Genomic DNA, 23,811 nt, shown 5'->3' with positions numbered 1-23,811 from the left:
TTGTTCCTTAATTAATCACTCACAATTATGAACTGATTTAATTAAATATCGTTAGTAGTTTTTGGTTTAGGAATTGTTTTTGTCAAGGAAAAGATGTTTGTTTTGTTTTGTCAACATGTTGGATTGTTTTTGTCTTTCTGTAACTGCTGCTATTAGCAATTTCTTGCTCCTTTTACAAAGGGTCTTTCTGTGGTGTCCCCAGCTCTTTATATATTAGGTTGACTATCCCTTATTCTGGCTAATTGTGCAACTAATAAATTAGTTTAATTAAAAATTACTGTTAGATTTTTTTTTTTTTTTTGGGTTGTGTTCCTGGAGTTTGGTCTTCCCATTTGGAGAAGGAACATCAAAATGGCATCAGCTGCAAACTTTAAAAAGACGTGAAAATTAGCAAACATAACAACCTCTGCTTTGTCGTTATGGGCATGCAGGCATGCAGAACTTCATGAGGGTTTACGACTTATCTTTGAAGGCGCTGCACGCACATTTTGTCGTTTTATTCAGCATTCATCTTCGGATCATTGACTTTCATTATAGAGGCTTTGGTCCTAATGTGCAAAATGCTAAAAATGAAACGCCTGACTGAAAAGCACAGAATCGTCTCATCCAAAGACATTTTTATGACAGTAAAAAAAATGGTAATAAAACCTTGATTTTTCAGGTGCACTCTTTCTTTAAGTCACATAACCCTCTGCACATTGTATCAAAATTCCATCATTAGGAAACACTTTGGGTTTCTGTTGAAAGTTTCAGCAGGATTTAGGCAAATGCCTATTAATGCATTTCAGAGACCCGAATGAAGCCCCTGTCGGCTAACAACGGTCACAGCTTTATTACAGCTTTGTCTTCTCTGAAAACTGTGACACTGTTTCACAAGTACAGGTGGCCCTACCACCAGGTACACCAGAATTTTGCCAAAGACCGGACAACATCTGACAGTCAGCGTCAGATGCTTCAGGACTTCTTTTGGTGTAATTACACTCCTTTTGATGGGTCACAATGAGAAAGCGTTTGCAACTCTCTAAGCTCTTTACTAAAGGTTCTGAATCTCAAATTGTCAACTCTTCTGCCCCCCCTGTACTTTCTTCAGTCTTATCCTGGTCAGGGTCACAGGGAACTGAAGCCTCTCCCAACAGCAATCGGCTCCAAAGTGGCAGCTGGAGCATTTCAATCAGGCTTATTTAGAGCTGTCAGTTCAGCTGAAGGGTAGAGGACAGCCAGCCAGCTTTATGTGGAATGCCAGTGCTGAAAGGCAGTCACCCATCCATGGCGCACTATGGTAAATGACGCATATGCGAAATGGATGAGATGCTTATTACTAAGAAAAAAAAATGAAAACAATTTCACAAGAAAATAACTTGTCATTTTTTCATGTTAACACAGGCCTCCTATTTCAAGAAGCTTTGAGTGAAGATCTGGACTGCTTAAGATTTGGACTGAAGACAAATTGCGGTGACACGTCTGGTGTTCGACCAGCCAAGGTGGGCACATGTCGCTCCTCTCTGCAGATCACCCCACTGGCATCCTGGAACGGCACGTATTAAGTGCAAACCTTACCCACATAGGAGTCACTGGGTCTGCACCTCAATGTGTTTAAAGAGTGTCTCTGGTTTGGTGAATTTCTGTCTAACGTTCTGGAACTTGTTGTATTTTGTTTTGAGCTCTTCACTTGTGCTGGTCAGTCCCCCTGACTGATGTCTACTCTATTACTTTGCAAGTCGCTTTGGATAAAAGTGTCTACTAAGCTAATAAACTTAAATTTTGACCCCTTGTCTGAAATTACTCCACGCTATTTCTGTGCTGTTTTTTTTTTCTTTTTAGCAGTTCCCAAGTATATGGAATCTGAAATCAGTTTTAAAATGTGGGGTCATTTTCAGTTCATTAAAAACATTTTAAGTCTTGTTGTGCTGCCATTTTGTTTTCCTTTTGGCTGCCATCATTTTGAATTGTTTTGTGGTTGCTATGCTCATTGCTACCGCAAGACAATGGCAGGTTGCGACATATTATTACTTAATAATATGTGGACCACTGCTCTCTCTGCTCTGCTTATTAATGCATATCAATGCTAAACGGAGAGCGGAGCAGCCATGGAAACAACAAGAGACACGGACTGATCACGATCAAATCCTTACCACTGTGATCACAAACACCCCATGTTTCCATATGGGTGGGGGCACAGCTGTACGGCCACACAAATGATCTCGAAAGTGTGGATAATGATCGACTAATCCTCATATTTTCACTTTGGTTAACATTTGGAGCTTCTGACCTCTGCCTGTTAAAAAGGTTTTGAATTCATGTTTCCACCGTCCAGTCCTGTCAAAATTATAATGGATTTTTTCATGTAGTGTTGCCACTCTATGATGCCATGACGGGTGAGCAGAAAGACCTTACCTTGAAATAGGTGTGCATAAAAAAGGCACACAAGGGAGGCTTCAGGCCGATGACATCCAGATTCAAAAGTGGTTTGCTTTGCAAAGAAGCAAGCAAACTACCCTAAAAAAACACTGCGTCAAGTGCACTGCACAATGCATTGTGGGCCAGCGCATAAATGAGGAACAACTGCACTCTATATGGACAGGACAAACGGGAAAAAAAAAAGAAAAAAGTCCCATGATAGACGTGAGGTGAGGAGAAGGTTAAACATCGCATTGGAATTCAGCCTGAGGAGTCCATTTGACAACGGAAGAAAAATCAGAAAGTCCCCAGAAACATGTAGAGAGCTGTCAGCAATGAAATGAGAGAAAAGCGACTTGGGTGAAAAGCAGTAAAACACAACAAGAAAAAAAGAACACTGCGGCAAACTCACATGAGGAATCCAGGTACTGGGTCAGAAAACCAACAACGCCGTAGCCACTTTGCTTTGAAGCAGCTGGTGATGGTGTGAAGCGATGCCTCAGGTTTCACTCATTCTGGTATTTGTTTCAATTCACTCATATCTGGTGAGAACCATAGGGGACGCTCACCAGCTCCCTCACACCCACCTCATACCCAAAGGAAGCCACCTATACTAAAAAATTTAATAACAGACATACGGAACACAATTTCTGCCCAATATTATCTTTTCAGTAGGTTGTATTTGATTTTACTGCGATCCTCCCATTCTAGTTATTGCTAGTTATGCCTGCTTGTAGCTACACAAGCAAACACAAATAAGAATGTCATTATACTAGTGAAGATGTGCTGCTGGCGTCAACAGGACTGACACTCCACACAGCCCTTTGCACTGAAACCACAGTGCTGCACTTTGACCTCATCACACCTCGTGTGCACTAAAAGTCACAGAAGAATTCCTAGGAGGCTTCTTCAGAAGGGGCTTCTGTTCTGGACCTCCACCCTGATGCAAACTCCATCTGTTGAAAAATGCCAGCATCCTCCTTCATAGCTAGAGACCTCTGGAAAGCTCTTCATGTAATGGAAGGCCTGATGGTGACCTACCTGAGTGACTTCTCTAACTCATTCATGGTGTGTCAGGGACTTACTGGTGCATTAGCAGGTCTCACAGCACCACCAAGAGGCATTCAAAGACACTGAAATGGTCTTTTGACGGTTTTCTCAAATCTACGTCTTTCAAAATTTTGATCCCAGAGTTCTTTTCTTTCAGCTCATTCCTTCATTTCGGTGGACTGGAATTAGTGGAACATCTGGGACTTGACAATGGTGGGTGCAACAGAAGTCATTATGTGCCGTAGTAAAGCCATTTTTGTGTTATAAACCATTTTTGTGTCATAACAAACTTATTTGTGGTAGTTACGGTATTAATGTTTTTGGTTTTTTTTTTTACTCTTGATTACTTTTGAGCATTTTTAAACGTATTTCTTAACATTGACTGACCGTGTTCTGTGAATTCATTTTTTAGGCAACTTAATGAAAAGCGTACTCACGACTGTAACAATATTACTAGGCTCTGTATATTCACTTTGTTACATATATATATATATATATAAAAACATATATGCAGACACACACACACACACACAGACATATTTTATATATATATATAAAATCTTTACATGGCTGAATCTTGGCTATCAAATGAGAACGCCATCAACAGCCATTTGGACATAAACCCAGCATATGCAAACTTAAGAAGAACATGCTCATAATAAATAAAATCTTTACAACCAATACCCCCCCCCCACCCCCATCACAGTGGCTTAGCCCCCTCCCCCAACATAATGTTTGCCATATATTGCCTTTGATTCTTATAAGTCTAAGCATTATCCTCTGATGAAGGCCCCTGGTAGGGGCTGAAAGCTCAGGAATAAAAACTACTTTATGATATGTGATTCATTTTCTCCCTTTGTGGATCTCCAGCTGCTAATATGCAAACCGTATCATAACCGTACCTTCTCTTCCATATATTATATATATATATATATATATATATATATATATATATATATATAAATAAATAAATATATATATGCACACACACATATATACATATATACACACAAACACACACACACAGTGCACTCACAGTATTCAGACCCTTTCTCTTTCTCCTTGCGTTACTGTGTTGTAGATTGAATTTCAAATTGATAAATTTGTCATTTTTGCCTATCAATAATATGCTCAATAACACATAATGACTAAGTGACAACATGTTTCCAGAAAGGTTTGTAGTATAGAAAGGTTTGCAAATTTATTAAAAACTGAAATGTCTCAGTCCTAAAAATTTCAGACCCTTCATCCACTACTTTGTAGAAGCCCCATTGGCAGCAATGCTGGCTTCAAATCTTCCTGGGTAAGTCTCTACAAGATTTGCACACCTGGATTTGGGCATTTATTCTTATTCTTCCCGCCAAATCCCTTCAGGCTCTGTTTAACTAGATGGGAAGCATCTGTGAACTGCCATCTTTAGTCTCTCCATGATCTGAGCTTTGGCTGGATCACTCGAGAACAGTCCGAAAACCTCTCCTGCATTCTGTTAGCTGTTTGCTTCTGATCATTTAACGGCCCAAATCTGAGATGGTGTACACTCTTCAAGGCCTTCTCTTAATTTGGCTGAATTCATGATTCCCTTAATTCTGACCAGTCTTCCTGTCCCTGCCATAGTGTGACACTGACACCACTATGCTTCTCCATATGAGCAGTGTTTGGACTTTGTAAAACATACAGTAGTGTTTGGAGTTCAAAGTTTTTCTCATCAGACCACAGAATCTTTTTCCTCCTCCTCTCAGAGTCCAAGCAGGCTGTCATATGCCTTTTACTCAAGAGTGGCTTCCCTCTAACCACTTAACCATAAACGAAGGAGTGATAAGATTGCTGCTGAGATGGTCGTCTTTCATCCATCTTTGCAGAGGGCGTGTGAAGCTCTGGTAGAGTGAAAGCTGGATTCTTAGTCACCTCCCTGACCATGTCTTTCCTTGCCTTAGTAGGAAGAGTCCTGGTGGTTTCCTACTTCTTTCATTTCACAATTATATGGGCTACTGTGCCCTGGGAACACTTGAACCCCTTGTCTTCATCTGTGTCTCAACACAATTTGTCCACTGAGGTTCCTTGAACTTCAGGGCTTGGTTTTGCGGTATCAATTGTGGGACTTTTTATGCACAGGTACTGTACATATGTGCCTTTCTAAAGGATGTCCAAACCAAGTCAATTTACCACCGGTGGGCTCCATATCAAGTCTTGACGTATCTCAAGGAGAACTGAAGCAAACTGGAAGCACCTGAGCACAATCTGGAGTGTCACGTGTTTACATACTTAACAGGAATGAGAGATTTCAGTAAATCTGCCAACCTTTTTGAAAACATGGGTCCACTTTGTCACTATGTGATATTGTGTGTATTTGGCATTAAAATGAAATCTACAACACACATATATATTAGTCTTGGGAAAGTTAACGTGTTAATTATTGCAATTAATGTGGCCTGTTTAACATGTTAAAAAATATTGTCACATCCATGGCCAGCTACGAGGTGAACATCTCAGACGGTGCTTTGGTCAGGGTGGCATTTTCATGTTTTTTTTTTGTTTTTTTTAACATTACAAAATAATACAAATAAGTTAAGTGTGTACTTAAAGAATTGCATACACATCCAGTACCGTATTTATTCACTACCTTTAAAAATTTGATTAAATAAAATTTTCATTTAAAGGTTTACAATTTCGTATTAGGCTGTTCACAATGATACACCACATGTCAATGTGTAGCACTGGTGTTCCTTCTCGCACTGGTGTTCCTTCTCTTGATTTATACATACTGACATTCTACAGGTACAGGGGAGTTCTGGCAGTCCTGGTGAAATGCTAGAGAGAAGGTGAAGGTAAAAATGACACTCTCTTTCTTTTATTTCCATTCATGTTTGTGTAAGAAGACTGATTCAATGTCATATCACGTAAGTGCTAATAAGTTATGTTTGAGTGGCACTAAAACCAAAGTAAGTCTCTAGTGCCTGTAGTGAACTCTCCGGTCTGCTAGGTAGCTTAGAGCATTGACTGCCCTAATATAATGACAAACTTCTACAAAACACAAGTGTAATGATTATCCCTACCCATTATTCCAGTTTGTAGTATATTCACTAATTTATGCAAAGAACACAACAAACCCACCCAAGTAATGCATGGTGTCAGTTCTGAAGTGAGATAGCAGATATGGAGATCTTTTTTAGCGTGCCAGGAGCAAAGGTGTAGGCAGAGCTGCGTTTCCAACTGTTTTTCTGTGATGGCACATTTTTGTAACCTAAAAAATCTGAAGGCACACCAAGATTCTATCAACAACAAAAGCATTAAATCTCTTAAGACGTGCTAAACTGTCTGAAGGGGCAGGAAAAAGGAGCTTGGAGATTGCTGTTCACAGACACAGCACTTGTGTAGAGTGTAATTTTCAATTGTTCATGGTGTGCATGGTGATGAACAATGAGGATAGCATTTGCGGAGTTTTAACACAACTTTTAATGTATGCCAATAAAGAGATGCACATTCTTGGAGTAAAAGCAGTCTTTAGCAGTGCGTTCAAAGTCAACAGTCGCTTCAATCGTATTTGTACACATCCATGTTTCATATGCTAGGCCAACTGGAGAATTAATACATTGGATTAATTTTATTTTTGCCTTCTTTTCAACTTGCCTTTTAGGAAGGCATTCAAATGCAGGTTGTATTCGCATAAGTAGTATTTTGTTAAAAGTTCAGGTTTAAGGTCATTTAAACTACGCCATTCATTTTGTAAAATTCCTTTGTGTTGACTCTACATTAACTTTGTGATAGTGTATTTACTTCATGATTTATGTATTAATTTTATAATTACCTGTTTTAATGTTAGATGTGATTAACTGTGATTAGTTTTATTTCCCCCCAGTCCTAACATATATATATGTGTGTGTTTTATATATATATATATATATATATATATATATATATATATATAGTGATAATTGCCCGGACACCACCAGTCGGAGACCACATCTTTATCCAAAATACCTTTTATTTTCTTCTCCACAACAACAACACAGGTCAGTCCCGCACAACTCCACAATGCTTCTAGCCCCAGTCTCCCTACTCCTGGGCCTTCTCTCTCCTTGTCCCTGGGCCACCTGTCCTCTCTCTCCAGGAGCTTCGTCCTGCTCCTGCTCCCGACTCCAGCTCATTGATTGGAGGGAGGCAGCCCCTCTTATCCTTACCCGGATGAGCTCCAGCTGCTCTCCATGACGTCACGTCCTGTGTGGCGGAAGCGTCAGGAGAGCACCCGGAAGCACTCCGGGTGATCCTGGAAGGATCATCCTTCATTGGTGTGGCGGAAGCGAATAAGTCCCGGGCTCCATAAGGCTCGGGGCGCCCCCTGGCGGTAACTAGAGGCCCCAACGGTCTTGAGCCTCCCTGCTCCCCTTCCGCGGGCCTCTTCCACTCCAGGGTGGTTGCCCCCTCATGGCCCGGAGGACAAATATGCCACAACCTAGTCCTTCCAGGAGTCCCGGTCGGGTCTGACCCCAAGCCATGTACGACAATAAATATATATATATATATATATATATATATATATATATATATATATATATATATATATATATATATATATATATTTATATATGAATGGAAGAGAAGGTCTGTGATACGGTTTGCATATTTGCAGCTGGACATCCATGAAGGGAGAAAAAATGAATCACGTATCATAAAGTAGTTTTATTCCTGAGCTTTCAACCCCTGCCAGGGGTCTTCATCAGAGGATAATGCTTAGACTTAAAAGAATCAAAGGCAATATATAGCAACACATTAAGTGGTGGGTGGGAGGTGACTAAGTCCGTATGATCTATGGGGGGGGTGGGGGGGTTGTATAGTTTATTTATTATGTACATGTTCTTCTTAAGTTAGCATATGCTGGATTTATGTCCAAGTGTCTGTTGATGGCGTTTTCATCTGGTAGCCAAGACTCGGCCAACTCTCTGGCACTTTTAGTACTGGCCTTAAATTGTACTTTTACATTGTCCCAGTTGAATGTGTGTCCTGTCGATTTAGTATGTGCATAGATCAAAGATAGTGCGTCCTTTCTTCTGACGGCATTGCGATGTTCCTGTACACGTGTTGAGATTCTTTTTGACGTTTGTCCTATGTATACCGCTGAGCAAGAATTGCATGGGATACTATAAACTGCGTTTCGTGTTTTTGCTGTCAATTTCTTGTTTTTAGCATTAAACAGGACCGTGCGCAGATTGTTCGTGGGTTTGTGTGCTATTCTGATGCCCCACTTGGTCAGGATGCGCGATGTACCTTCTGACACGTTGTGGTGATAAGGGAGTGAGTGCCAGGTGGGGTGGGGGTTCTGATTTAAGTCGATTGTTTGCTGATTCGTTTGGCGTCTGCTGTGTAGGCTCCGATTAATGAATGTTTTTGATATATATTGCCTTTGATTCTTTTAAGTCTAAGCATTATCCTCTGATGAAGACCCCTGATAGGGGTTGAAAGCTCAGGAATAAAAACTACTTTATGATACGTGATTCATTTTTTCTCCCTTCGTGGATCTCCAGCTGCAAATATATATATATATATATATATATATATATATATATATATATATCCATCCATCCATTTACCAACCCGCTGAATCCGAACAGGGTCACGGGGGTCTGCTGGAGCCAATCCCAGCCAACACAGGGCACAAGGCAGGGAACCAATCCTGGGCAGGGTGCCAACCCACCGCAGGACACACACAAACCCACACCCACAGACACCAAGCACACACTATATATATATATATATATATATATATATGTATACACATACACACAAACACACATATTTTATATTTTTTATATAAAATAACTAAATGCATATATGGAGAGAGAGTCGGTAAGAATAAAACTCATCTTAGAAGTGGGTTGTGTTGTGCAGCCCAGCACAGCTCACCATGTTCCTCGTTTCTCCTGAGACTGTGAATCACAAATTGAATCTTTCCGAATAAAGTAAGTGCTTTTTCTGTGCCTGCACACTTTCACTGGCAGCTTGCCTAACAAATGAAAGACTTAGGCACTGCTGCAGTTTCACAAGGAGGATGAATTTCACAACAGAGTGACAGCTTACCACAGAGAAGGGGAACAAGAGAAGCGCCTCGAGCAATCTGCTAGCACTCGTCTTTGAACAATCTGCCAGTAAAGTGAGACATTCAGCAGTATGCCGAGGAATGGGGATACTCAACTGTTGATCCACTTTTATTACAAAAAATGTTTTTTCTTTATTTTTTTCATGATCAGAAAACTAAAAGAAAATATGTGAAAATTACTGAACTCTGATTAAATACCAAGTAAAACTAAAAAGAATTTGAAGGAAAAAGGCATCACACACTGATCCCAATGCCCAATCAAACCTGGGCGTTTTTTAAGTCAAATTTATCATCAAATGTAATATGAAAGAAATTAAAAAAAAAAAAGTGTACAAAAACAGATGCTTTGTGGGAGTCACTGCACCACAAGGACAAGCAGGAATAGAAAACAGACACAGTTACTAACGCAATCCACTTTTCCCACCCTAGCATGGGTGACCACTAACTCTGTCTCCTCTGGTCTGACAGAATCAAAAGACAACAGAAATGAGAAGTACACCGTCATTTGAAAGACCACCTTCCACCCAGAAGAAGCTCTCTTGCGTCAGACAATGTTGCGCTTACCTTGTGCACACTTTTTCACTGTTGCTTTCCGCTATTAAACAGCGTTTCCCCTGGGAACCCAACACTCTGATGTGTTTGCTTCTCTCTTATTTACAACAAATTCACAATTCCAATCCTGTAAAATGTGACAAGGCCCTATAGATGTCTCTTTTTCATTTTGAACTACTGTATTTGTATTCTGAGATGAGAATATTATAAGATAAAGCTGTCTTGAAAAGTACAGACCTGTAGGCCCAACACGACTGGTCATTTTTTGTTGCCGTGATTTACAGGCAGAATTGTTTTACATTGAGCTCCAATTCTCGATAGTATTTCACTTCTGCTGTTTCTAACCTTAGCAATATATAGAAATACCTTTTAACAAATACAGTGATCCCTCGCTATATCGCGCTTCGCCTTTCACGGCTTCACTCCATCGCGGATTTTATATGTAAGCATATTTAAATATATATCGCGGATTTTTTGCTGGTTCGCGGGTTTCTGCGGACAATGGGTCTTTTAATTTCTGGTACATGCTTCCTCAGTTGGTTTGCCCAGTTGATTTCATACAAGGGACGCTACTGGCAGATGGCTGAGAAGCTACCCAACTTACTTTTCTTTCTCTCTCTCTCTCTTGCGCTGACTATCTGTGATCCTGACGTAGGGGGTGTGAGCAGGGGGGCTGTTCGCACACCTAGACGATACGGACGCTCGTCTAAAAATGCTGAAAGATTATCTTCACGTTGCTATCTTTTGTGCAGCTGCTTCCTGAAACGACAAGCTGCACGGAGCTTCGCATACTTAAAAGCTCGAAGGGCACGTATTGATTTTTGACTGAAAAACAAACTCTGTCTCTCACTCTGTCTCTCTCTCTCTCTCCCTGCTCCTGACGGAGGGGGTGTGAGCTGCTGCTGCGGTGCTTCGCATACTTAAAAGCCAAACAGCCCTATTGATTTGTTTGCTAGAGATTGTTTTCTCTATCTATGTGACATTCTGTGCTCCTGACACGCACTCCTTTGAAGAGGAAGATATGTTTGCATTCTTTTAATTGTGAGACAGAACTGTCATCTCTGTCTTGTCATGGAGCAGTTTAAACTTTTGAAAAAGAGACAAATGTTTGTTTGCAGTGTTTGAATAACGTTCCTGTCTCTCTACAACCTCCTGTGTTTCTGCGCAAATCTGTGACCCAAACATGACAATATAAAAATAACCATATAAACATATGGTTTCTACTTCGCGGATTTTCTTATTTCGCGGGTGGCTCTGGAACGCAACCCCCGCGATGGAGGAGGGATTACTGTATGTACAAATGTTTACCCTTAGGCAACTTTCATCTCTGCATCTACCCAACTTACTATCTTTATTACATTTTCAACACTTCCGTCACGCCACCTCGCAGTTTCTGTTTGCTTGTGATGAAAAGATTCAGCTCAAATTCAGAATGGTTGCTCTTTTTTCCTTAGTGTCCATATGTCTTGTACGTAGTGTCCGCATTGCTTGCTACTATAAGAGATGCCCCTTTGGTCTCAACTTTCAAATCCAGGCTTAAGACTTACCACTTCAGTTTAACTTATCCTGACTAGAGCTGCTGATCAACTGTTCAGACCACATCTCTGTTGTTGGTCATTAGCACTAAAACATAAGTAACATGATTTATGTTCTAATTTGTTACTAACCCTCACCTATTCTCTTCTCAGTACTCAAATGTGGCACTTGGTGCCACTGCTCTCCTGCCAAGTTGTTTGCCTGCCTAAGGTAATGTCATCTCTGATGGAGGCTCGCAGGAATCGTTGGGTAGAGGGGTCTATTTCATTGGATTGGCTGGCCTAGTACGGTCTCAGCTGTGGAACGGTCAATAGGGGGAAGCAGCTTGGTGGCCAACAAATCCAAATCCTATTATGTGATATCGTCTACTGCTGAATTCTGCTCTGTCCTTGTAATGTTCCTATTGTACTACTGTATAGAGGATTACTTGTGTTCTGTGTATTGTGTTGCATTCATCCCCCCCTTTTTTTTTTTGGACACCCACTGCATGCCCAGCCTACCTAGAAAAGGGCCTCTCTTTGAACGGCCTTTCTCAAGGTTTCTTTCATTTTTGTTATTGAGAGTTTTTTCTTGTCTTCTTCGAGAGTCAAGGCTGGGGGGCTGTCAAATGACAGGGCCTGTTACAGCCCATTGCGGCACTTCTTGTGTGATTTTGGGCTATACAAAAACAAATTGTATTGTACAGTATTGTATGTCCTTCACATAACAATGACACCATAATGGGACAGTCTTGCAGAAGTGACTGCACATGTGCGTTACTGAGCATCAACATCGGCACGTACCCTTGCTATATGCCATTTTTGAACATCACAATAACATAACATTCTCAAATCCACTTAATCCAATTCAGGGTTGAGCTGTGGAATAAATAAATATATGTACATGGCTACATGGAAGGACATGGGTCTGGAGTTCGCAGCAGGAAGAAATGTACCATGCTTTTATAGTGCATCCAGAAAGTATTCCCAGCGCTTCATCACTTTTTCCACATTTTGTTATGTTACAGCCTTATTCCAAAATGGATTAAATTCATTTTTTTCCTCTGAATTCTACACACAACACCCCATAATGACAATGTGAAAAAAGTTTACTTGAGGTTTTTGCAAATTTATTAAAAAAACTGAGAAAGCACATGTACATAAGTATTCACAGCCTTTGCCATGAAGCTCAAAATTGAGCTCAGGTGCATCCTGTTTCCCCTGATCATCCTTGAGATGTTTCTGCAGCTTCATTGGAGTCCACCTGTGGTAAATTCAGTTGACTGGACATGATTTGGAAAGGCACACACCTGTCTATATAAGGTCCCACAGTTGACAGTTCATGTCAGAGCACAAACCAAGCATGAAGTCAAAGGAATTGCCTGTAGACCTCCAAGACAGGATTGTCTCGAGGCACAAATCTGGGGAAGGTTACAGAAAAATTTCTGCTGCTTTGAAGGTCCCAATGAGCACAGTAGCCTCCATCATCTGTAAGTGGAAGAAGTTCGAAACCACCAGGACTCTTCTTAGAGCTGGCCGGCCATCTAAACTGAGCAATTGGGGGAGAAGGGCCTTAGTCAGGGAGGTGACCAAGAACCCGATGGTCACTCTGTCAGAGCTCCAGAGGTCCTCTGTGGAGAGAGGAGAACCTTCCAGAAGGACAACCATCTCTGCAGCAATCCACCAATCAGGCCTGTATGGTAGAGTGGCCAGACGGAAGCCACTCCTTAGTAAAAGGCACATGGCAGCCTGCCTGGAGTTTGCCAAAAGGCACCTGAAGGACTCTCAGACCATGAGAAAGAAAATTCTCTGGTCTGATGAGACAAAGATCGAACTCTTTGGTGTGAATGCCAGGCATCACGTTTGGAGGAAACCAGGCACCGCTCAACACCAGGCCAATACCATCCTTACAGTGAAGTATGGTGGTGGCAGCATCATGCTGTGGGGAACTGGGAGACTAGTCAGGATAAAGGGAAAGATGACTGCAGCAATGTACAGAGACATCCTGGATGAAAACCTGCGCCAGAGCACTCTTGACCTCAGACTGGGGCGACGGTTCATCTTTCAGCAGGACAATGACCCTAAGCACACAGCCAAGATATCAAAGGAGTGGCTTCAGGACAACTCTGTGAATGTCCTTGAGTGGCCCAGCCAGAGCCCAGACTTGAATCTGATTGAACATCTCTGGAGAGATCTTAAAATGGCTGTGCACCGATGCTTCCCATCCAACCTGATGGAGCTTGAGAGGTGCTGCAAAGAGGAATGGGCAAAACTGGCCAAGGATAGGTGTGCCAAGCTTGTGGCATCATATTCAAAAAGACTTGAGGCTGGAATTGCTGCCAAAGGGGCATCGACAAAGTATTGAGCAAAGGCTGTGAATACTTATGGACATGGGATTTCTCAGTTTTTTATTTTAATAAATTTGCAAAAACCTCAAGTTAACTTTTTTCACGTTGTCATTATGGGATGTTGTGTGTAGAATTCTGAGGAAAAAAATGAATTGAATCCATTTTGGAATAAGGCTGTAACATAACAAAATGTGGAAAAAGTGATGCGCTGGGAATACTTTCCGGATGCACTGTACTTTTATCTTTTAATTGGTAATGTCGATCGGCAAGGTTTACTTCCTCTTATTAGTAGACACTTCTTCATTGCTAAAGACTAACCTCCAAGTTAGATGCCACTGGTTTCGACAGTGCTGTAAACTGAAGGCCCTGTCATATTACAAGACTTTTCCAGTGATTTCTGTGTAGTTGCCATCTGCAGAGAATCGGTCTGTCCAGCCAGCTACTGATCAGGATCAAAAAAAGGAAAATGAAGTCCACTGTGATTCAATGTCGTGCGACCTTAAACTGCGGAGACTACTGCACTTTTTTTTTTTTTTTAGGCACTTTAGTAGTAGTAGAAGTACAATGGCAATCGGATATTTGCAGGAAAGCCGTAGAAATGGTCATAAAAAGAAGTCGGCAGCAAGGCAAACACAACTTGGCCAGCTTACAAAATAACAACAAGAAGGTGAACATCCAAAGATGATATCCACATTAGTTTTCCATCTCCCACAGGTACACATCATTTCTTCTGGAGTACAAGATCCATCATGTTATGTCAGGCGTAGAATATTCCTGCTGCTTATTTCTCAGGGCAGTGTCTGTGGCAGTGCCCTGAAGCTTCCCAGTCGCACGCCTCAATAACCTACAGTGAAATTGCATTTCAAGATGTCTCCGCTGTCCTCTATTTATTAGCAAAAAACAAGCAGAGGAAAGAAAGCACAGAGCACGGCCAACAGATCTGGTAGGAAGACATTCTGAAGGAAGAGAGTCGGCTGGTTAATTGAGATGCCACCGCCTAGCTTTAGGACAGATGATCGGCAGAGAACTTTGTATGCTGCCAAGAACAGTACGTTCCATTTTCCGACTGAATATTTTATTGCCACAAGGAAAGGACTAGAAAAATGATTACACTGTGCTTGAATAATAAGGGAATTTCTAATTGCTGGGTCTGATTACATGCAAATAAGATGCACATTTCCTTTAAGGCTCGTCTGAGAGAGTTTACAGTAACAACAGACACCTGTGCAAATATTACGAGCAAAGTTAAATCAATTTACTTTATTTATGTACGAGGAAGGAAGGATTCTGTCATCAGAACAGACTTGTACTGCAGAGTAGCTAGGAGTGGGTGGGCGGCCAGGAGGCCGAGGTCTCCAGGACGGTGCCTTTGACGTTCTCTGTTCTAACTGACCGTGGACCCTCCAGAGGTTTATTTTCACCACTGATGCTGCTGACTGGAGTTTTTGTTTTCCTCTCCTCTGTAGTCTACTGGCCGTACTTTAACAGTTAATTCATGGACAGACATTGCTGGGCTCAATACCCAAATTTCACTGAGGGGATGAATAAGGTATCTATTTATATGAACCCGTTTCGAACAAATTTGTTTTCCTGTCTAAACAAATCTGCAGTTTTGTGTGCATTCATTATGGAATTAGTTGCTAGTTGCTATAAGAAATGTAAATCACATGGGACTGAGTTATTGACATGAAGAGAAAACTCTTGACCAATGAATGAGGGGAAGTGGCAGATCTTTAATTTAAAAAGTCAGTCCCGTGTGATCTGTGTTTCCTGATTTGCACTGATTTTTCCAGAAGCATTTAGCAATAAATTAGCAAAAAATTACCTGTGTGTTTTGGATATTGTGAGCAAACGACTGGACAACTGACATGTGACACATGTAATCAATCCTCCACCCAACCCATTAATAGACGTTGTTGTTTGCCATTGTATAGCATTGGTCACCTTTGCCATTGTATTGGATCAAACTTTACCTTCATTCTCCATGAAAATGGGAGATTCAAAAGTTTCCTCAGTCACCACTAATAAACACACACACAAATATCATTTTGGGAGGAGGATTCCTTTAAACAAAATCTGCATACAATTTGGGAGCTGAAAGTATTTTTTTGGGGGTCGTGTTTTAGACATCCAGCAAGGACAAAGGAATAAAAAGGAGCAAAGGAGAAGGCGAAAAACGGATACTCACCATTTCTTGACTCCAACGTCAGCGAGTGGTAAACTGCGCAGCCCCGTCCCGAGGACCATAGAGAAGGCAGACAGAAGCATCGTGACCCGCAGTCCTGTGAAATTAAAAGGAAGGTTTTTGTTAATCCACACAGGCATTGAATTGAATTGGACAGTCTGGGGTTGAACCAGAATATCTGTATGAGGTTTGTGGGGCACACGGCTTGTATTATTGTTCTTTTTTATTGGAGTATAAATGACAAGTCAGTCAGACATACAACACTATATCTTATTCAAATCACATCAGATGTTCCCGCGTCTTAGCTCTCTAAAAGGAACAGATGCTCACCGTGTTTATTGTGGTAATTTAATCATCTCTGTACTGGCTAGGAATTAATTTTAATATTCACGTTAAATGTTATCTGGATGGACTGAAAAGCAGATTTGTTTTTGTCACAATACTTAAGAAACACTGAGGAAAAAGTAAAAAAAAAAAATCATTTTATTTTTAAAAAGTACAATAAAATTACACGGTAAGAGAGGAGACAAGCTTCTTGAAGTGTTGGGCCTAAAACACAGCTGGACAAACGGCAGCATATATTTTTTTTTAAGGTCAATTTTAGAACCTGCAATGTAAATTTAAACAGTAAAAATGGGCAGCACTTCTTCCAGTCAGCACCGTGGCAGCTCTTGTGAATGAAAATCTCCTAACAGCTATGGTGAGATATCCCTCTGCAGGGCCTTTGACACTGCTGAACAGATGTGTCCGAGTCTCCTATGATACCACAGCAGGAAAGTGATGATGAGGACTATGATTATTAATTCTGTAGTTGTATTTGCTTTATGAAAAATGAAGCTCTACAAATAAAAGTTTCAAGCAAAGACTTTACTATGCCTGTTGTTAATCAAAGCAGCATGGCTGTCCCACATAAACTGAAACTGAAAAACCCCCCAAGGGTGAGGTTTCTGGTGCCATAAAAAAGCAAAACAGGTGAAGCCTTCAAAAAGGCCCACAAAAACAGTGCCAGGGTCCTCACTGTCCTGCTGCTATACAGACGTCACTCAGGGAAGCCAGACCCTAGGAAACGTGGGGACTTCAGGACAGACCAGCCCCAGAAATGGAGGATTAAAAAATAAAATTGTCAGAACATCACTGGGGTCCTCGGCTGCTGAATCTTTTAATGCCAATAACAGACAGACAGATGGATATACAGATAAATGAATAGACAAACGGAAGACGTCATAAGATACTTCACTCCTACAGCCCATAACACTCAAGCAATGAAACTGTAGCCATAAGCCCCCCCAATGTTTCTGCCATAGCTATAATTAAACCAGTAGTAACACGTGCGCTCTCGGTCAGTTGCTCTATGACACATGAAGTTACTCCTCATGTGATGAAAATATATTTTATTTGATATTTGCTTGTTTAACCTCCGCAGCTCCTTTAAAACTCATGTTTCTTGAGCTCAGCGAGTTGCTAGCGTGCCTTGTTTTATATTTGTGTTTGACAGCATGTGGTGGCCTGTGTCCCTTGAACCCCAGCATGACCTTAAGGCCTGGACATAAAACCAGAAGTGAGTGAAATACACACAGACACTTGTTGAGGTGCAAACAAAAGCTGTCATTTACTGCAAAAAAGACAATAATGATAAATACGTGTCATGCAAGTAAGTAACACAGTCAAATCCAGCAAAGACATGCAAAAATACTAAAGCAAAAGGGATGAAATAAAGGCGATTTACAACGTCTGCACCTCCTGGAGCGCTACAGTAAAAATAAACAAGAGCAAAAAGTTTTCTTCCTACAAAGAATAGATCCTGGAAGTTCTCCCAAAGAAGTAGAGAAAAAGTCAAAAACCAAAAGAATATAAAAAGTGCAGACAGTGCACCCCCCCACACTGTCGTGTCTCTGTCTTCTGTACATTTTTGATACTTTGTTTATGTGTGCTATACTTTGCTTTTCATTTGTTTGTGTATATGAGCTGCCTGTGTTATGTTCCAAGTGTTTTGTGGGTGGTCCCCCAAGAGGTGGTGCCACCTGCCAATCACCACCAGGAACTGCCCGCCACATCCTCACACAGTTCCTGGCGGTTCGTTGTGATTACGCTAGGGAGTTGGTGAGTGCACTTGTGTTTATTGTAATTTCTGTGAACTTTTGGATTTCTGATTTTTTAAATTTCCTTTGAGATTTTGTTCAACTTTGTTCACAATTCCATTTTGCCCTTTTTGCTCCACAGAGCTTTAGTTTGTTTGGAATACTTTATGTGAAGAATAAATCTTTAATTTTATAAAGATTTGGTGCATGCCCTTATTACTAGCCAGGGTTTGACAGTGATATCCCTGTGGTGTAGCGGGTCCACAGCTCAAGTCAAACATGTCACTTTTTAAATAAATTAGAGAGGGGGCGTGGTAGTGTGGCGGATCAGTTCCCGGATGAATTTATTATGCATGCAGTCCTTGCTTGGTGAGGAGTCGTCCGCATCCGTACTTGATGCCGGGAGCTGCTAATTGCCACACCTGGGGCCTCATGTATAAACGGTGCGTACGCACAGAAATGTTGTGTACGAATGTTTCCACGCTCAAATTGCGATGTATAAAACCTAAACTTGGCGTAAAGCCACGCACATTTCCATGGTACCTCATGCCTTGGCGTACGCAATTTCTCCGCTCGGTTTTGCAGACTGGCGGCACCCAGCGTCAAAGCAGTGCTACTGTTCCTGTGTGGTCAACCTTTCTTTCTTAGCTCCACATTCCTGACGCGGCTTTATAAATACACTGAAATTAACTGCATATTGTTTATTAGTGTAATGCATCTGATTGTAATTAATCTGCAGCAATATAATGGTCCAGGGAAGAGCCATAGTATTCCAAATACCATAACTGCTTTAGCGTTGTTACTCTCACTGCACTTCTTCTTCTTCTTTCAGCTGCTCCCGTTAAGGGTTGCCTCAGCAGATCATCTTTTTCCATATTACTCTCACTGCACCACTCGGAGTATTTATATCACTGTATCTGAGTGGGGAATCACAGCAGCAGCTGATGAGAATTATCGGTACACAGCATGAAGCAGACGCTGCCTGAGCCACGGCAAAACGCTTTAGAGACTTCCCAGTACAGACTTCGCGGTTTAGAAAAATTTTCATCCCAAGAACTCTAAACGCACTCAATCAGTCCATCAAGTGCTCCTTGTAGAACTGTCTGGACTTATAAGTACAATCACCTCACTGTAAACTTGCACTACAGTTATAATATTGCACAACCTGCGCCACTTTATAAAGCGCGTATCTACATATGATGACGGTATTCATTTTTAAGATGAAATGCAGCAAAATATGTTGATTATATTATACAGATAAAACTTTAACTTCATTTAAATAATCTGTATTGTTAATAATTAAACATGTGAGGACACGGTGCCGCAGAGCTAGCTAGTTCAGGTATTGTTCCTGCATTGCGTTGTATTCTTGCGCTGACGCGACACTGGAAAGATAGACGGATAGAATAATTAAACATGTACTACGAAGATATTTCAATGTTCCTTAAAAGTTTTGAAGAATCGGCGTTCTAAGCTTACAAATGGCTTCACATCTATTACAGAGCTGATTGTGTGGCAATTGGGTATTTGGAGAAAGAAAAGTAGGGATAGGAATAGTACGTTTTAAAGAGACAGTACTGCTGTGATAAACTATTTCATCGAAGGTCGCGCATGGCGCAGCAAGCCTCTTGCGTGAGATATGAACAAGCACTGCGCCACCGTGTTCCAATGTTTAATAAAATGCTTTCATTCCTATCATCAAAAAGATATCACGTATACATCTCAGTATTGTAATTATTCAGAGAGCTGTAATATCACGAATGTAATAGATTATGTGTCCTGTCGGAGAAAGAGAAAGCCCGTTTAAGAAGTAGTGATTCACACACTGAGCACAAAGAAGATCAAATACAGAACAAAACATTTAACGTCCTACTTTAGTTACAATGGGATTTGAGAAACTAGTAAATTAAACGATTTTAAGATGAAGTTATGATGTTCTACTTTAATGACAAAATAAACTACGTGATTAAAGTGGAAATTTCGAGATTAAAGTTGACATTTCATGCTTTTTTCCCCACTGTGTGCCTTTTTTTTGTCTGTTCCCTAATAAGCTTTCATATGACACTCAGACGGTGGGCTACGACTTGCTTTTCACGGCGACTTTGATTTGTGATTTCTTTTTTATTTCGGGCACTGTGCGACTTTGTGAATTTGATCTATCGAGTTTCTCTGACACTCTGTCACTCGATCAACTTTCTTTTGTTGATTATACCACTGTTTAAACCAACAAATAGTACATTTTTCCTTTGCCTCCACTTGGTATTCGCTGAAATTCTTATATTTTCCCCTGTGCTTTTCCCATTGTCTTTTCACAGAAGGCTATTTATATTGATTTGCATATTCAAAGAGGCGTAATTCTGGGAGGAGTTGGGGTGGGACAGAAGGCGCGTGCACGTGCGTTACTTTTCACGCTGATCGGGATTTATGTAGTGGAAGAACGTGAAATTTTGCGTGCGCACAGATTCCTGCATCTGGATTTTTCTGTGCGTACGCACAATCCCGCTTTTGTGCTTACGCCATGTTATAGTGTGAGTTCTACGCACGGCGTTATACATGAGGCCCCTGATCCACGTCCCCATGATAAATTATAGAAGCGCAAGGCGGCTGGGGGGACAGAAAAAAGAACGTGAAGGGAGGTTAATGGAGAAAGAAGCAGGAAGGAGAAGGCCGATGCAGCGCAGGCTCGCACTGATTGCAGGCAGCTGGGGAGAGGCGAGCCCAAGTGGGGTGTTTGGCCGGCACCCAAGGGCCAACAGTAGTGGTCACTCCTGCTGAGCACTTGTTTGGAGTAGGAATGACCGGGAGAAGGTTGGCTTGTCGTAGCAAAGGCAGCAGGAGTCGGGGACTTGGGAAGTTGAAGCCCCAGCATGAGCGTCCTGGTCACTGGGGAGCTCAAGTCTCGGTCTGGGTGAGCAGAACCAGAGCCAGGGATCGGAAGGCCACCAGTCAAGACCAGAGAAGTAATGAAGGTCAGCTACTAGTAGGGTGACTCCTCTGGCACATAGCCTGGATGGAAGAAACAGGGGAGTCACCAGTAAAAGGCGGCACCGGGTCTGTTTTAAAAGTCTGCTTCCAGCCATTGTTTTAACCTCGTTGTTTATAAAAGGATTTTTTTTTCCTATTGGATTTTAACCTCCACCTTTCACCTGTTTTATGGATTATTTTTGATGCACTGCACTTTAATTTGAACACTTTGCACTTTTTGCACCATCCCCTTGCTTTGTTGTGCCTCAGTGTCCAGCTCATCGGTGACATTACCGACGGTGTCGGGTTCAAGAGCTCCCAGAAGTCAGATGGGATCATCACAATCCCCCTCTAGTGGGCATTATTGGAACTGTTTAGTGCTTGGGACTCCTAGTTCACAACACCCACGATTGCCTCCACACAAAAGCACTCCTCTCACGATCCTTACTGCTCTCCAAGTGATCAACGGGTCAGATCAGCCCAAAACACGACCCCCTAGCATCTATGGCAAGTGTCTTATATCGCAGTGGAGTTTCACCAACCATTCCCCATGAATGACTTCAGGAGCCCATTCAATGATTGCACATATAGCGCCGCCAGCCACCTGGCATCCTTGTTACAATGGGAACACACTATATTATTTCAGACCTCCCTGTGCACATACAATACAATACAATTTACATTTGTATAGCCCAAAAATCACACAAGAAGTGCCGCAATGGGCTTTAACAGGCCCTGCCTCTTGACAGCCCCCCAGCCCTGACTCTCTAAGAAGACGAGGAAAAACTCACAAAAAAAAACCTAGTAGGGAAAAATGGAAGAAACCTCAGGAAAGGCAATTCAAAGAGAGACCTCTTTCCAGGTAGGCTGGGCGTGCAGTGGGTGTCAAAAGAAGGGGTCAATACAATACAATACACAGAACAGAACAAATCCTCAATACGGTATAAAAATAAAAATTTTAGAAGTACGGAGCAGAATTTAACAGTAGATGATATCACATATCACATGCGCCACTGCTGCTGCAGCTCTCTACACGTGTGCCATGATGGCAGACTACTGCCAGGATGGTGGTCTTGTATGTGCAGGCACATGTCAGTATGTTGTAGAGCCTTGCATCAATAAGCTCGCACTGCATTTATTGTGTATTACTTATTTATTACTCTTACCCAATTCAATTTGCTTTTCTTTTCTTGTAACTTTTTCTTTGGCATCTAATAAAGCACTTTTAGCTGCAACCTGTGTATGAGAATGTGCTATAGAAATTAATGTTACTGTTGTTGTTGTATCTCTGGACAGGACACTCGCTCGGGACAAACTGTAACCAATTCTGAATGCTGCCACGGAGAAGCTTTGCTGAAGTGCGTCTCTGAGCACCGTCCCCATTACTAAAGGAAAGAAAAGTCCACCATTAGTTAATCACAAGCTGTAAGTAGTTAATATCTGGAAACTGTACAAAAAAAACGTTAAGTCTGTGATGCAGCCCGTCACACAACACGTACTGCCCAGGTCAGCAGTGGAGCGAGTCTCTTACTGAGTCCATCACTCTGCTCCAATTTCTGTCCACTTTTACTGGTGAGGGTTTAGCTGATTTACTTCAAAATCTGTTTTGCGACTGTCTGTGTAGCATACAAATAAATTCAATACAATAACGACTAATGAGACAAACAAAGCAGAAATCTTCATATGACTGTGGGGAAAGCAAATCGCATTAGAGTTGAGTGCCATAATGAATTTTGTGTCTCGGTTACTGTAGTGTCTGACCACCATCTTTAAGAAGCTAAGATGATGATTTCCACAGTGCTCAAAATAACTTGTGAAAAAATACAAGCTGATAAAAAGAGCGCTTGGTGACAGGCCAGGAAACGCCTGCCATTCAAATCAGAATCACTGAGGCTCCCTCACAGAATGAACGGAGTCTGCGCTTTGCTCTTTCTCATTGTGTAAACATCATTTTATTTGAAGTCAAGCTAAAGCAGAGATAAGAGCTTTTCAAAGAAATTAGAAAGTAAGATTTAAGTGATTAAAAGATAAATAAAGAAATCAGCTCCTTGACCTGCAACTTCAAACCCACTTTCTTCTTACAACCCTGTGAAAACTGACATTACTTTAAATCCTTCTGATCTCAGCTTAGCATTTAACAAGGCCGCTGCCATACCATCAGAATTGATCACCAGGTCGCCACTCTCTGCCACTGGATATTGGACTTCCTACCTGGTAGACCCCAACATGTGTAGACTGCCAGCATCACTTCCTCAACAGCAGTCCCGAGGTCCCCCATGTGGCTGTAATTTGCTATTCCATCCATCTATCAGTGTCTCCATCTCTCAAACCCACTAGCTCTGGAGCCTATCCCAGCAATCACAGGGTGCAAGGCAGAAACAATCCCTGGATGGGATGTCAGTCCATTGAAGAGTGAACACACACACACACGGGTCAATTTAGCATAACCAGTCTACCTCACCTGCATGTCTTTGGACTGTGGGAGGAAACTCACGTGGACATGAGGAGAACACACTGCGACTATAGATGGCGCTATACCAGCGCTTAACCCGACAGACACGGGAGGCACACTGCTAAAATAAAGTGCTTTTATTTTTTCTTCATCTTCCCCGTCCCCACGAGCTCACAACAC

General features: G+C 41.6%; 1 protein-coding gene across 1 annotated transcript in view; it reads right to left on the bottom strand.

Annotated features, from left to right (window-relative positions):
• Nucleotides 1–23,811, bottom strand: part of slc49a4 (solute carrier family 49 member 4) — a 143,532-nt gene that overhangs the window by 91,619 nt on the left and 28,102 nt on the right. The window contains 2 exon segments of the mRNA XM_051930332.1: nt 7,539–7,547; nt 16,131–16,234. Of these exon segments, the coding sequence (XP_051786292.1) occupies nt 7,539–7,547; nt 16,131–16,234 (113 nt within the window).

The sequence above is a fragment of the Erpetoichthys calabaricus genome, chromosome 8, assembly GCF_900747795.2.
Source record: "Erpetoichthys calabaricus chromosome 8, fErpCal1.3, whole genome shotgun sequence".
NCBI classification, from domain to species: Eukaryota; Metazoa; Chordata; class Cladistia; order Polypteriformes; family Polypteridae; genus Erpetoichthys; species Erpetoichthys calabaricus.
The sequence above is the reverse complement of the archived record's forward strand: the minus strand, read 5'-3'. Positions and strand labels throughout refer to the sequence as shown.